At 50.4% G+C, this 16293-nt stretch overlaps 1 protein-coding gene across 1 annotated transcript; it reads left to right on the top strand.

Annotated features, from left to right (window-relative positions):
* The first annotated feature begins 15162 nt into the window (after positions 1 to 15162).
* LOC144828378 (histone H1.3-like) lies at positions 15163 to 15941 on the top strand. The gene has a single exon (XM_078686490.1). It carries the CDS (start codon positions 15163 to 15165, stop codon positions 15805 to 15807), a length of 645 nt encoding a protein of 214 aa, XP_078542616.1. The 3' UTR covers positions 15808 to 15941.
* Positions 15942 to 16293: the final 352 nt, after the last annotated feature.

Below are 16293 nucleotides of genomic sequence, written 5' to 3'. Positions count from 1 at the left end.
ATCAGGAAAGGCCAGCAAGGCCTTGTGCCTACTGCAGGCCTCCAGGCACCAATGTTACTGATACCTGTGACATTTGGTGGTGTTAAGCTTCAAGGGGAAGAAGTCACACCTTCTACCCTGGGTTATGGAGCTCAGCGCAGGGTAAGATTTCAAGTTTCAACCCTGGCTGGAGGTGTTAAAGCAAAACACCTCACATGCCCAATAAAGTGTATTTCACTCCTTCACAGTATCAGGATAGGCCTGCAAGGCCTTGGGCCTACTTCCAGCCTCCAAGCACACATTTTACTGATACCTGTGACATTTGGTGGTGTTAAGCTTCGAGGGGATGAAGTCGCACCTTTTACCCAGGGTTATGGAGCTCAGCGCAGGGTAAGATTTTAGGTTATCCCCCTGGCTGGAGGTGTTTAAGCAAAACACCTCACATGCCCAATAAAGTCTATTTCACCCCTTCACAGTATCAGGAAAGGCCTGAAAGGCATTGGGCCTACTTCCAGCCTCCAGGCACCAATGTTACTGATACCTGTGACATTTGGTGGTGTTAAGCTTCAAGGGGATGAAGTCACACCTTCTACCCAGGGTTATGGAGCTGAGTGCAGGGTATGATTTCAGGTTATCCCCCTGGCTTGAGGTGTTAAAGCAAAACACTTCACATGCCCACATGCCAATAAATTGTATTTCACCCCTTCACAGTATCAGGAAAGGCCTGCAAGGCATTGGGCCTACTTCCAGCCCCCAGACACCAATTGTACTGATACCTGTGACATTTGGTGTTGTTCAACTTCAAGGGGATGAAGTCACACCTTCTACCCAGGGTTATGGAGCTCAGCGCAGGGTAAGATTTCAGCTTTTCACCACTAGCTGGATGTGTTGAAGCAAAACACTTCTCATGCCCAATAACGTCTATTTCACCCCTCCACCGTATCAGGAAAGGCCTGCAAGGCATTGGGCCTACTTCCAGCCTCCAGGCACCAATTTTACTGATACCTGTGACATTTGGTGGTGTTAAGCTTCAAGGGGATGAAGTCACACCTTCTACCCAGGGTTATGGAGCTCAGCGCAGGGTAAGATTTTAGGTTATCCCCCTGGCTGGAGGTGTTTAAGCAAAACACCTCACATGCCCAATAAAGTCTATTACACCCCTTCACAGTATCAGGAAAGGCCTTGGGCCTACTTCCAGCCTGCAGGCACCAATTGCACTGATACCTGTGACATTTGGTGGTGTTAAGCTTCAAGGGGATGAAGTCACACCTTCTACCCAGGGTTATGGAGCTCAGTGCAGGGTATGATTTCAGGTTATCCCCCTGGCTTGAGGTGTTAAAGCAAAACACTTCACATGCCCAATAAATTGTATTTCACCCCTTCACAGTATCAGGAAAGGCCTGCAAGGCCTTGGGCCTACTTCCAGCCTCCAGACACCAATTGTACTGATACCTGTGACATTTGGTGTTGTTCAACTTCAAGGGGATGAAGTCACACCTTCTACCCAGGGTTATGGAGCTCAGCGCAGGGTAAGATTTCAGCTTTTCACCCCTAGCTGGATGTGTTGAAGCAAAACACTTCTCATTCCCAATAAAGTCTATTTCACCCCTCCACAGTATCAGGAAAGGCCTGCAAGGCATTGTGCCTTCTTCCAGCCTCCAGGCACCAATGTTACTGATACCTGTGACATTTGGTGGTGGTAAGCTTCAAGGGGAAGAAGTCACACCTTCTACCCAGGGTTATGGAGCTCAGCGCAGGGTAAGATTTCAGCTTTTCACCCCTAGCTGGATGTGTTAAAGCAAAACACTTCACATGGCCAATAAAGTCTATTTCACCCCTCCACAGTATCAGGAAAGTCCTGCAATGCTTTGGGCCTACTTCCAGCCCCTAGGCACCTGATCTTGTGATACTTGTGACATTTGGAGGTGTTCAGCTTCAAGGGGATAAAGCCACACCTTCTACCCAGGGTTATGGAGCTCAGCGCAGGGTAAGATTTCAGGTTATCGCCCTGGCTTGAGGTGTTAAAGCAAAACGCTTCACATGCCCAATAAAGTCTATTTCACCCCTTCACAGTATCAGGAAAGGCCTGCAAGGCCTAGGGCCTACTTCCAGCCCCCAGGCACCTGTTTTTGTGATACTTGTGTCATTTGGAGGTGTTCAGCTTCAAGGGGGTGAAGTCACACTTTCTACCCAGGGTTATGGAGCTCAGCGCAGGGTAAGATTTTAGGTTATCCCCCTGGCTGGAGGTGTTTAAGCAAAACACCGCACATGCCCAGTACAGTGCATTTCACCCTCTCCCAGTATCAAGAAATGCCTGCCCAATAAAGTATATTTCACCCCTTCACAGTATCAGGAAAGGCCTGCAAGGCCTTGGGCCTACTTCCAGCCCCCAGGCACCAATGTTACTGATACCTGTGACATTTGGTGGTGTTAACCTTCAAGGGGAAGAAGTCACTCCTTCTACCCAGGGTTATGGAGCTCAGCGCAGGGTAAGATTTCAAGTTATCCCCCTGGCTGGAGGTGTTTAAGCAAAACACCTCACATGCCCAGTACAGTGTATTTCACCCTTTCCCAGTATCAGGACAGGCCTGCAAGGCCTTGTGCCTACTTCCAGCCTCAAGGCACCAATGTTACTGATACCTGTGACATATGGTGGTGTTAAACTTCAAGGGGATGAGGTTACACCTTTTACCCAGGGTTATGGAGCTCAGCGCAGGGTAAGAATTCGGGTTATCCCCCTGGCTGGAGGTGTTAAAGAAAAACACTTCACATGCCCAATAAAGTCTATTTCACCCCTTCACAGTATCAGGAAAGGCCTGCAAGGCCTTGGGCCTACTTCCATCCTCCAGGCACCAATGCTACTGATACCTGTGACATTTGGTGGTTTTAAGCTTCAAGGGGAAGAAGTCACACCTTCTACCCAGGGTTATGGAGCTCAGTGCAGGGTAACAATTCAGGTTATCCCCCAGGGGGCAGGTGTTAAGGCAAAACACTTCACATGCCCAATACAGTCTATTTCACCCCTTCACAGTATCAGGAAAGGCCTGCAAGGCCTTGGGCCTACTTCCAGCCCCCAGGCAGCAATGGTACTGACACCTGTGACATTTGGTGGTGTTAAGCTTAAAGGGGAAGAAGTCACACCTTCTACCCAGGGTTATGGAGCTCAGCGCAGGGTAATATTTCAGGTTATCCCCCTGGCTTGAGGTGTTTAAGCAAAACACCTCACATGCCCAGTACAGTGTATTTCACCCTTTCCCAGTATCAGGAAAGGCCTGCAAGGCCTTGTGCCTACTTCAGGCCTCCAGGCACCAATGTTACTGATACCTGTGACATTTGGTGGTGTTGAGCTTCAAGGGGATGAAGGCACACCTTTTACCCAGGGTTATGGAGCTCAGCGCAGGGTAACAATTCAGGTTATCCCCCTGGCTTGAGGTGTTTAAGCAAAACACCTCACATGCCCAGTACAGTGTATTTCACCCATTCACGGTATCAGGAAAGGCCTTCAAGGCCTTGGGCCTACTTCCAGCCTCCAGGCACCAATTTTACTGATACCTGTGACATTTGGTGGTGTTAAGCTTCAAGGGGATGAAGTCACACCTTCTACCCAGGGTTATGGAGCTGAGTGCAGGGTATGATTTCAGGTTATCCCCCTGGCTTGAGGTGTTAAAGCAAAACACTTCACATGCCCACATGCCAATAAATTGTATTTCACCCCTTCACAGTATCAGGAAAGGCCTGCAAGGCATTGGGCCTACTTCCAGCCCCCAGACACCAATTGTACTGATACCTGTGACATTTGGTGTTGTTCAACTTCAAGGGGATGAAGTCACACTTTCTACCCAGGGTTATGGAGCTCAGCGCAGGGTAAGATTTTAGGTTATCCCCCTGGCTGGAGGTGTTAAAGCAAAACACTTCACATGCCCAATAAATTGTATTTCACCCCTTCACAGTATCAGGAAAGGCCTGCAAGGCCTTGGGCCTACTTCCAGCCTCCAGGCACCAATTATACCCATACCTGTGACATTTGGAGGTGTTAAGCTTCAAGGGGAAGAATTCACACCTTCTACCCAGGGTTGTGGAGCTCAGCGCAGGGTAAGATTTCAAGTTTCACCCCTGGCTGGAGGTGTTAAAGCAAAACACCTCACATGCCCAATAAATTGTATTTCACCCATTCACAGTATCAGGAAAGGCCTGCAAGACCTTGGGCCTACTTCCAGCCTCCAGGCACCAATTTTACTGATACCTGTTACATTTGGAGGTGCTAAGCTTCAAGGGGATGAAGTCACACCTTCTACCCTGGGTTATGGAGCTCAGTGCAGGGTAAGAATTCAGGTTATCCCCCTGGCTGGAGGTTTTACAGCAAAACACTCCACATGTCCAATAAAATCTATTTCACCCCTTCACAGTATCAGGAAAGGCCTGCAAGGCCTTGGGCCTACTTCCATCCTCCAGGCACCAATGTTACTGATACCTGTGACATTTGGTGGTGTTAAGCTTCAAGGGGAAGAAGTCACACCTTCTACCCAGGTTTATGGAGCTCAGCGCAGGGTAATATTTCAGGTTATCCCCCTGGCTTGAGTTGTTTAAGCAAAACACCTCACATGCCCAGTACAGTGTATTTCACCCTTTCCCAGTATCAGGAAAGGCCAGCAAGGCCTTGTGCCTACTGCAGGCCTCCAGGCACCAATGTTACTGATACCTGTGACATTTGGTGGTGTTAAGCTTCAAGGGGAAGAAGTCACACCTTCTACCCTGGGTTATGGAGCTCAGCGCAGGGTAAGATTTCAAGTTTCAACCCTGGCTGGAGGTGTTAAAGCAAAACACCTCACATGCCCAATAAAGTGTATTTCACTCCTTCACAGTATCAGGATAGGCCTGCAAGGCCTTGGGCCTACTTCCAGCCTCCAAGCACACATTTTACTGATACCTGTGACATTTGGTGGTGTTAAGCTTCGAGGGGATGAAGTCGCACCTTTTACCCAGGGTTATGGAGCTCAGCGCAGGGTAAGATTTTAGGTTATCCCCCTGGCTGGAGGTGTTTAAGCAAAACACCTCACATGCCCAATAAAGTCTATTTCACCCCTTCACAGTATCAGGAAAGGCCTGAAAGGCATTGGGCCTACTTCCAGCCTCCAGGCACCAATGTTACTGATACCTGTGACATTTGGTGGTGTTAAGCTTCAAGGGGATGAAGTCACACCTTCTACCCAGGGTTATGGAGCTGAGTGCAGGGTATGATTTCAGGTTATCCCCCTGGCTTGAGGTGTTAAAGCAAAACACTTCACATGCCCACATGCCAATAAATTGTATTTCACCCCTTCACAGTATCAGGAAAGGCCTGCAAGGCATTGGGCCTACTTCCAGCCCCCAGACACCAATTGTACTGATACCTGTGACATTTGGTGTTGTTCAACTTCAAGGGGATGAAGTCACACCTTCTACCCAGGGTTATGGAGCTCAGCGCAGGGTAAGATTTCAGCTTTTCACCACTAGCTGGATGTGTTGAAGCAAAACACTTCTCATGCCCAATAACGTCTATTTCACCCCTCCACCGTATCAGGAAAGGCCTGCAAGGCATTGGGCCTACTTCCAGCCTCCAGGCACCAATTTTACTGATACCTGTGACATTTGGTGGTGTTAAGCTTCAAGGGGATGAAGTCACACCTTCTACCCAGGGTTATGGAGCTCAGCGCAGGGTAAGATTTTAGGTTATCCCCCTGGCTGGAGGTGTTTAAGCAAAACACCTCACATGCCCAATAAAGTCTATTACACCCCTTCACAGTATCAGGAAAGGCCTTGGGCCTACTTCCAGCCTGCAGGCACCAATTGCACTGATACCTGTGACATTTGGCGGTGTTAAGCTTCAAGGGGATGAAGTCACACCTTCTACCCAGGGTTATGGAGCTCAGTGCAGGGTATGATTTCAGGTTATCCCCCTGGCTTGAGGTGTTAAAGCAAAACACTTCACATGCCCAATAAATTGTATTTCACCCCTTCACAGTATCAGGAAAGGCCTGCAAGGCCTTGGGCCTACTTCCAGCCTCCAGACACCAATTGTACTGATACCTGTGACATTTGGTGTTGTTCAACTTCAAGGGGATGAAGTCACACCTTCTACCCAGGGTTATGGAGCTCAGCGCAGGGTAAGATTTCAGCTTTTCACCCCTAGCTGGATGTGTTGAAGCAAAACACTTCTCATTCCCAATAAAGTCTATTTCACCCCTCCACAGTATCAGGAAAGTCCTGCAATGCTTTGGGCCTACTTCCAGCCCCTAGGCACCTGATCTTGTGATACTTGTGACATTTGGAGGTGTTCAGCTTCAAGGGGATAAAGCCACACCTTCTACCCAGGGTTATGGAGCTCAGCGCAGGGTAAGATTTCAGGTTATCGCCCTGGCTTGAGGTGTTAAAGCAAAACACTTCACATGCCCAATAAAGTCTATTTCACCCCTTCACAGTATCAGGAAAGGCCTGCAAGGCCTAGGGCCTACTTCCAGCCCCCAGGCACCTGTTTTTGTGATACTTGTGTCATTTGGAGGTGTTCAGCTTCAAGGGGGTGAAGTCACACTTTCTACCCAGGGTTATGGAGCTCAGCGCAGGGTAAGATTTTAGGTTATCCCCCTGGCTGGAGGTGTTTAAGCAAAACACCGCACATGCCCAGTACAGTGCATTTCACCCTCTCCCAGTATCAAGAAATGCCTGCCCAATAAAGTATATTTCACCCCTTCACAGTATCAGGAAAGGCCTGCAAGGCCTTGGGCCTACTTCCAGCCCCCAGGCACCAATGTTACTGATACCTGTGACATTTGGTGGTGTTAACCTTCAAGGGGAAGAAGTCACTCCTTCTACCCAGGGTTATGGAGCTCAGCGCAGGGTAAGATTTCAAGTTATCCCCCTGGCTGGAGGTGTTTAAGCAAAACACCTCACATGCCCAGTACAGTGTATTTCACCCTTTCCCAGTATCAGGACAGGCCTGCAAGGCCTTGTGCCTACTTCCAGCCTCAAGGCACCAATGTTACTGATACCTGTGACATATGGTGGTGTTAAACTTCAAGGGGATGAGGTTACACCTTTTACCCAGGGTTATGGAGCTCAGCGCAGGGTAAGAATTCGGGTTATCCCCCTGGCTGGAGGTGTTAAAGAAAAACACTTCACATGCCCAATAAAGTCTATTTCACCCCTTCACAGTATCAGGAAAGGCCTGCAAGGCCTTGGGCCTACTTCCATCCTCCAGGCACCAATGCTACTGATACCTGTGACATTTGGTGGTTTTAAGCTTCAAGGGGAAGAAGTCACACCTTCTACCCAGGGTTATGGAGCTCAGTGCAGGGTAACAATTCAGGTTATCCCCCAGGGTGCAGGTGTTAAGGCAAAACACTTCACATGCCCAATACAGTCTATTTCACCCCTTCACAGTATCAGGAAAGGCCTGCAAGGCCTTGGGCCTACTTCCAGCCCCCAGGCAGCAATGGTACTGACACCTGTGACATTTGGTGGTGTTAAGCTTAAAGGGGAAGAAGTCACACCTTCTACCCAGGGTTATGGAGCTCAGCGCAGGGTAATATTTCAGGTTATCCCCCTGGCTTGAGGTGTTTAAGCAAAACACCTCACATGCCCAGTACAGTGTATTTCACCCTTTCCCAGTATCAGGAAAGGCCTGCAAGGCCTTGTGCCTACTTCAGGCCTCCAGGCACCAATGTTACTGATACCTGTGACATTTGGTGGTGTTGAGCTTCAAGGGGATGAAGGCACACCTTTTACCCAGGGTTATGGAGCTCAGCGCAGGGTAACAATTCAGGTTATCCCCCTGGCTTGAGGTGTTTAAGCAAAACACCTCACATGCCCAGTACAGTGTATTTCACCCATTCACGGTATCAGGAAAGGCCTTCAAGGCCTTGGGCCTACTTCCAGCCTCCAGGCACCAATTTTACTGATACCTGTGACATTTGGTGGTGTTAAACTTCAAGGGGATGAAGTCACACTTTCTACCCAGGGTTATGGAGCTCAGCGCAGGGTAAGATTTTAGGTTATCCCCCTGGCTGGAGGTGTTAAAGCAAAACACTTCACATGCCCAATAAATTGTATTTCACCCCTTCACAGTATCAGGAAAGGCCTGCAAGGCCTTGGGCCTACTTCCAGCCTCCAGGCACCAATTATACCCATACCTGTGACATTTGGAGGTGTTAAGCTTCAAGGGGAAGAATTCACACCTTCTACCCAGGGTTGTGGAGCTCAGCGCAGGGTAAGATTTCAAGTTTCACCCCTGGCTGGAGGTGTTAAAGCAAAACACCTCACATGCCCAATAAATTGTATTTCACCCATTCACAGTATCAGGAAAGGCCTGCAAGACCTTGGGCCTACTTCCAGCCTCCAGGCACCAATTTTACTGATACCTGTTACATTTGGAGGTGCTAAGCTTCAAGGGGATGAAGTCACACCTTCTACCCTGGGTTATGGAGCTCAGTGCAGGGTAAGAATTCAGGTTATCCCCCTGGCTGGAGGTTTTACAGCAAAACACTCCACATGTCCAATAAAATCTATTTCACCCCTTCACAGTATCAGGAAAGGCCTGCAAGGCCTTGGGCCTACTTCCATCCTCCAGGCACCAATGTTACTGATACCTGTGACATTTGGTGGTGTTAAGCTTCAAGGGGAAGAAGTCACACCTTCTACCCAGGTTTATGGAGATCAGCGCAGGGTAATATTTCAGGTTATCCCCCTGGCTTGAGTTGTTTAAGCAAAACACCTCACATGCCCAGTACAGTGTATTTCACCCTTTCCCAGTATCAGGAAAGGCCAGCAAGGCCTTGTGCCTACTGCAGGCCTCCAGGCACCAATGTTACTGATACCTGTGACATTTGGTGGTGTTAAGCTTCAAGGGGAAGAAGTCACACCTTCTACCCTGGGTTATGGAGCTCAGCGCAGGGTAAGATTTCAAGTTTCAACCCTGGCTGGAGGTGTTAAAGCAAAACACCTCACATGCCCAATAAAGTGTATTTCACTCCTTCACAGTATCAGGATAGGCCTGCAAGGCCTTGGGCCTACTTCCAGCCTCCAAGCACACATTTTACTGATACCTGTGACATTTGGTGGTGTTAAGCTTCGAGGGGATGAAGTCGCACCTTTTACCCAGGGTTATGGAGCTCAGCGCAGGGTAAGATTTTAGGTTATCCCCCTGGCTGGAGGTGTTTAAGCAAAACACCTCACATGCCCAATAAAGTCTATTTCACCCCTTCACAGTATCAGGAAAGGCCTGAAAGGCATTGGGCCTACTTCCAGCCTCCAGGCACCAATGTTACTGATACCTGTGACATTTGGTGGTGTTAAGCTTCAAGGGGATGAAGTCACACCTTCTACCCAGGGTTATGGAGCTGAGTGCAGGGTATGATTTCAGGTTATCCCCCTGGCTTGAGGTGTTAAAGCAAAACACTTCACATGCCCACATGCCAATAAATTGTATTTCACCCCTTCACAGTATCAGGAAAGGCCTGCAAGGCATTGGGCCTACTTCCAGCCCCCAGACACCAATTGTACTGATACCTGTGACATTTGGTGTTGTTCAACTTCAAGGGGATGAAGTCACACCTTCTACCCAGGGTTATGGAGCTCAGCGCAGGGTAAGATTTCAGCTTTTCACCACTAGCTGGATGTGTTGAAGCAAAACACTTCTCATGCCCAATAACGTCTATTTCACCCCTCCACCGTATCAGGAAAGGCCTGCAAGGCATTGGGCCTACTTCCAGCCTCCAGGCACCAATTTTACTGATACCTGTGACATTTGGTGGTGTTAAGCTTCAAGGGGATGAAGTCACACCTTCTACCCAGGGTTATGGAGCTCAGCGCAGGGTAAGATTTTAGGTTATCCCCCTGGCTGGAGGTGTTTAAGCAAAACACCTCACATGCCCAATAAAGTCTATTACACCCCTTCACAGTATCAGGAAAGGCCTTGGGCCTACTTCCAGCCTGCAGGCACCAATTGCACTGATACCTGTGACATTTGGTGGTGTTAAGCTTCAAGGGGATGAAGTCACACCTTCTACCCAGGGTTATGGAGCTCAGTGCAGGGTATGATTTCAGGTTATCCCCCTGGCTTGAGGTGTTAAAGCAAAACACTTCACATGCCCAATAAATTGTATTTCACCCCTTCACAGTATCAGGAAAGGCCTGCAAGGCCTTGGGCCTACTTCCAGCCTCCAGACACCAATTGTACTGATACCTGTGACATTTGGTGTTGTTCAACTTCAAGGGGATGAAGTCACACCTTCTACCCAGGGTTATGGAGCTCAGCGCAGGGTAAGATTTCAGCTTTTCACCCCTAGCTGGATGTGTTGAAGCAAAACACTTCTCATTCCCAATAAAGTCTATTTCACCCCTCCACAGTATCAGGAAAGGCCTGCAAGGCATTGTGCCTTCTTCCAGCCTCCAGGCACCAATGTTACTGATACCTGTGACATTTGGTGGTGGTAAGCTTCAAGGGGAAGAAGTCACACCTTCTACCCAGGGTTATGGAGCTCAGCGCAGGGTAAGATTTCAGCTTTTCACCCCTAGCTGGATGTGTTAAAGCAAAACACTTCACATGGCCAATAAAGTCTATTTCACCCCTCCACAGTATCAGGAAAGTCCTGCAATGCTTTGGGCCTACTTCCAGCCCCTAGGCACCTGATCTTGTGATACTTGTGACATTTGGAGGTGTTCAGCTTCAAGGGGATAAAGCCACACCTTCTACCCAGGGTTATGGAGCTCAGCGCAGGGTAAGATTTCAGGTTATCGCCCTGGCTTGAGGTGTTAAAGCAAAACACTTCACATGCCCAATAAAGTCTATTTCACCCCTTCACAGTATCAGGAAAGGCCTGCAAGGCCTAGGGCCTACTTCCAGCCCCCAGGCACCTGTTTTTGTGATACTTGTGTCATTTGGAGGTGTTCAGCTTCAAGGGGGTGAAGTCACACTTTCTACCCAGGGTTATGGAGCTCAGCGCAGGGTAAGATTTTAGGTTATCCCCCTGGCTGGAGGTGTTTAAGCAAAACACCGCACATGCCCAGTACAGTGCATTTCACCCTCTCCCAGTATCAAGAAATGCCTGCCCAATAAAGTATATTTCACCCCTTCACAGTATCAGGAAAGGCCTGCAAGGCCTTGGGCCTACTTCCAGCCCCCAGGCACCAATGTTACTGATACCTGTGACATTTGGTGGTGTTAACCTTCAAGGGGAAGAAGTCACTCCTTCTACCCAGGGTTATGGAGCTCAGCGCAGGGTAAGATTTCAAGTTATCCCCCTGGCTGGAGGTGTTTAAGCAAAACACCTCACATGCCCAGTACAGTGTATTTCACCCTTTCCCAGTATCAGGACAGGCCTGCAAGGCCTTGTGCCTACTTCCAGCCTCAAGGCACCAATGTTACTGATACCTGTGACATATGGTGGTGTTAAACTTCAAGGGGATGAGGTTACACCTTTTACCCAGGGTTATGGAGCTCAGCGCAGGGTAAGAATTCGGGTTATCCCCCTGGCTGGAGGTGTTAAAGAAAAACACTTCACATGCCCAATAAAGTCTATTTCACCCCTTTTACAGTATCAAGAAAGGCCTGCAAGGCCTTGGGCCTACATCCATTCTCCAGGCACCAATTTTACTGATACCTGTGCCATTTGGTGTTGTTCAACTTCAAGGGGATGAAGTCACACCTTCTACCCAGGGTTATGGAGCTCCGCGCAGGGTAAGAATTTAGGTTATCCCCTTGGCTGGAGGTGTTAAAGCAAAACACCTCACATGCCCAAAAGTGTATATTTCACCCCTCCAGAGTATCAGGAAAGGACTGCAAGGCCTTGGGCCTACATCCATTCTCCAGGCACCAATTGTACTGATACCTGTGACATTTGGTGTTGTTCAACTTCAAGGGGATGAAGTCACACCTTCTACCCAGGGTTATGGAGCTCAGCGCAGGGTAAGATTTCAGCTTTTCACCCCTAGCTGGATGTGTTGAAGCAAAACACTTCTCATGCCCAATAAAGTCTATTTCACCCCTTCACAGTATCAGGAAAGGCCTGCAAGGCCTTGGGCCTACTTCCAGCCCCCAGGCACCTGTTTTTGTGATACTTGTGACATTTGGAGGTGTTCAGGTTCAAGGGGGTGAAGTCACACTTTCTACCCAGGGTTATGGAGCTCAGCGCAGGGTAAGATTTTAGGTTATCCCCCTGGCTGGAGGTGTTTAAGCAAAACACCTCACATGCCCAGTACAGTGCATTTCACCCTCTCCCAGTATCAAGAAATGCCTGCAAGGCCTTGTGCCTACTTCCAGCCTCCAGGCACCAATGTTACTGATACCTGTGACATTTGGTGGTGTTAAGCTTCAAGGGGAAGAAGTCACACCTTCTACCCAGGGTTATGGAGCTCAGTGCAGGGTGAGAATTCAGGTTATCCCGCTGGCTGGGGGTGTTAAAGCAAAACACTTCACATGCCCAATACAGTCTATTTCACCCCTTCACAGTATCAGGAAAGGCCTGCAAGGCCTTGGGCCTACTTCCAGCCCCCAGGCACCAATGTTACTGATACCTGTGACATTTGGCGGTGTTAAGCTTCAAGGGGATGAAGTCACACCTTCTACCCAGGGTTATGGAGCTCAGCGCAGGGTAAGATTTCAGGTTATCCCCCTGGCTTGAGGTGTTTAGGCAAAACACCTCACATGCCCAGTACAGTGTATTTCACCCTTTCCCAGTATCAGGAAAGGCATGCGAGGCCTTGGGCCTACTTCCAGCCTCCAGGCACCAATGTTACTGATACCTGTGACATTTGGACGTGTTAAGCTTCAAGGGGATGAAGTTGCACCTTCGACCCAGGGTAATGGAGCTCCGAGCAGGGTACGAATTTAGGTTAACCCCCCCCTGGCTGGAGGTGTTAAAGGAAAACACTTCACATGCCCATTAAAGTCTATTTCACCCCTTCACAGTATCAGGAAAGGCCTGCAAGGCCTTGGGACTACTTCCAGCCTCCGGACACCAATTGTACTGATACCTGTGACATTTGGTGTTGTTCAACTTCAAGGGGATGAAGTCACACCTTCTACCCAGGGTTATGGAGCTCAGTGCAGGGTAAGATTTCAGCTTTTCACCCCTAGCTGGATGTGTTGAAGCAAAACACTTCTCATGCCCAAGAAAGTCTATTTCACCCCTCCACAGTATCTGGAAAGGCCTGCAAGGCCTTGGGCCTACCTCCAGGCACCATTTTTACTGATACCTGCGAGATTTGGTGGTGTTAAGCTTCAAGGGGATGAAGTCACACTTTCTACCCAGGGTTATGGAACTCAGCGCAGGGTAAGATTTTAGGTTATCCCCCTGGCTGGAGGTGTTTAAGCAAAACACCGCACATGCCCAGTACAGTGCATTTCACCCTCTCCCAGTATCAGGAAATGCCTGCAAGGCCTTGGGCCTACTTCCAGCCTCCAGGCACCAGTTTTACTGATACCTGTGACATTTGGTGGTGTTAAGCTTCAAGGGGATGAAGTCGCACTTTCTACCCAGGGTTATGGAGCTCAGCGCAGGGTAAGATTTCAGGCTTCACCCATGACTGGAGGTGTTAAAGCAAAACACTTCACATGTCCAGTAAAGTGTACTTCGCCTGTTCACATTATCAGGAAAGGCTTGCAAGGCCTTGGGAGTGTTTCCAGCCTACAGGCACCAGTTTTAGTTATACCTGTGACAAGCTAGGGCTGGGCCAGAGTACCTGAAGGCTAAGATCTGAAACTGTTGATGTACGTTTTGTACTGTGAGAAGTGTTTGATTTGTGGTTCACTCTACCTACATCCAAGGCGAAAACCGGTATTTAGAAGTAGATCTCAATCAGGCTGCCAGGCGCAGAATCTGATTTGTGGGCGCAGGTCGCACTCTTGACAGACCATTTGATTCAGGAGTGGTCCCCACGCCAGCAATCGGGCTCACTAGAACGGTGATAGTCACAGGCCTCACTCTGTACTGTGGGATGTATGATGTAAGAATTAGATTGCGGTACATTACATTGCTTTTTTAGGCGCTTTCCACAACTTGCACGGGAGGGCGATCTAGACTTAGGAATAGTATGATTTACTATGCCAGGGAGGGAAGGTGTTGGAATAGTAAATCACACTATTCCTTAGTGTAGAGCGCCCTCCAGTGCAAGTCGTGGAGACGATTTGCGGGGTAAATGCAGAGATCTAAATGTACTGCGGTGTTTTGACCGCGTTGTTAAGGTCGGTTCCCTTCTAGGTACGTCACCTGAGTGGTAAACCTAACTCCAGCTGTAAAAAAAGCAGCTCAGCAGAGTGCCTCCATGCAGGTACTGGGGGGGGGTCACCATTTCAGGTGCATTCACACCCTCTGCTCTCACTCTGGGTGCCGTTAAACATGCAGGCCTGACTCGGCCGCCTGCCTTCACCGTGCCACTGTGTGTTTATGATGTTGAGTCTGCGCCCGTCTCCTCCAGCTCGGCGCTTGGCAGTGAATGCCCTCTGCCTCCATGTGCAGCTATCAGCGCGCAGCACCCCTTGTGATGCCTGAGCCCGGACCGTGCCCCGCTGCTTGTGAAAGTCCCCCGGCTGCCCCCGACTCGTGGGTGCCACAGCCGAGGGTGCGGGCGCGCGGCGAGGACCCCCCTGGACCCCTGGCATTGTCTCCACTCCCCGCGCTCGGCCGGCGGAGCCCTGTGTTACTTCGGCCCGTTCCAGAACCCGTTCCCCGCGGCCCCCGGAGCCCCACTGCGCCGCCACAGGGCCCGCTCCCTGCAGGAGGCCCCTCCCGCCCGCGGGCCGCCGCTCCCGGCCTCGGAGCGCGAGGGTGGACCGGGGAAAAGGGGCCCGAGGCCCGGGATTCCAGGCTCGGGGGCGTCAGCCATCGGGGGAGGGCAGAGATTCACGGCGCATTACGAGCCTCTGAGGACGGGGGCAGCTGAAACGGGGGCGGGAGCGGGAAGGGGCTGAAGCTGGGCTTCTTTTCATGTGTGCCTGGGAGCGTGTGTTTAACTGATTGTGTTTTAAAACTTAGTTATTCCGATGGTAGGAAACACAAAAGTCAGCTGGGAGCAGGGAGCCGAGTGCGCCTCGCACAGCCCTCTCTCCCCGGGACCAATCAGGGGCTGGCTCCTCCCTATATATGCACGGGGCTCGGCTCGGGCGGTACATTTCTGCTCTCTGACAGTGCCTGCGCCCAGACTTGCGTTACAATGGCCGAAACCGCTCCAGCCGTCGCGGCGCCTCCCGCTGAGGTCGCCCCCAAGAAGAAGCAGCAGAAGAAAGCTGCGGGGGCCTCCAAGGCCAAGAAGCCTTCCGGTCCCAGCGTGTCCGACATGATTATGAAGGTGGTGACTGCCTCGGCCGAGAGGAAGGGAGTCTCCCTGTCGGCCCTGAAGAAGGGGCTGCTCGCCGCCGGCTACGATGCGGACAAGAACAAGGGCCGTGTAAAGGTCTCCCTGAAGAGCCTGGTCAGCAAAGGCGCCCTAGCCCAGCTGAAGGGCACCGGGGCCTCCGGCTCCTTCAAGGTGAACAAGAAGCAGCTGGTGGGCAAGAAGGCGGCAAAGAAGACAGCCACCAAGAAGCCAGCGGCCAAGAAAGCTGCCCCTGCCGCCAAGAAGCCCAAAAAGGCTCCCGCGGGGGTCAAGAAGAGCCCGAAGAAGGTCAAGAAGCCAGCGGCAGCCAAGAGCCCCAAGAAGCCCAAGGCTGCCCCCGCCAAGAAGGCTGCCAAGAGCCCAGCGAAAGCCAAGGCGGCGAAGCCCAAAGTAGCCAAGAAAAGCCCTGCCAAGGTAGTCAAACCCAAGGCAGCCAAGCCCAAAGCAGCCAAGCCCAAAAAGGCAGCACCCAAGAAGAAGTAAGGGCTTGCACCGAGACACTGCAAACACAAAGGCTCTTTTAAGGGCCACCACCCTGTCTAGAAGAGAGCGTGTTCATCCCCACCTTTGCACCCACCCAATGCCCCACTTTTCCAAAAATAAACCGCACAATACATCCCAGCGCACCGTTTCACAGGCGAGTGCTGCGTGTGATCTTGGCCATATAAAACGGCTCTTTCGGTGCTGAGTGGATTGAAATCGTTATCACATAGAAAACAAGGGGGTCCGGGAGTTATAAGACCTCCGTTCATAGTACATGTGCAATAACGTGTTTGTGTCTCGGTGCTTTCACTGTACCCGGGCAGACTCGACATAGTGTCTGCATAAAGCAGACGATTGTGAACTTTAAATGGAGCGCAGGGCACTGCGTGCTCCAGGGTGACATGGGGCGGGTAAAAGGGGGTCTGGGAGTTATGAGACCTCAGTTTATTATAAACGTGTGCTAACGTGTGTGTGTGTGTTGGTGCT

Source organism: Lissotriton helveticus, chromosome 4_1, assembly GCF_964261635.1.
Source record: "Lissotriton helveticus chromosome 4_1, aLisHel1.1, whole genome shotgun sequence".
Lineage (NCBI taxonomy): Eukaryota > Metazoa > Chordata > Amphibia > Caudata > Salamandridae > Lissotriton > Lissotriton helveticus.
This window is presented reverse-complemented; position numbering and strand designations above follow the sequence as displayed.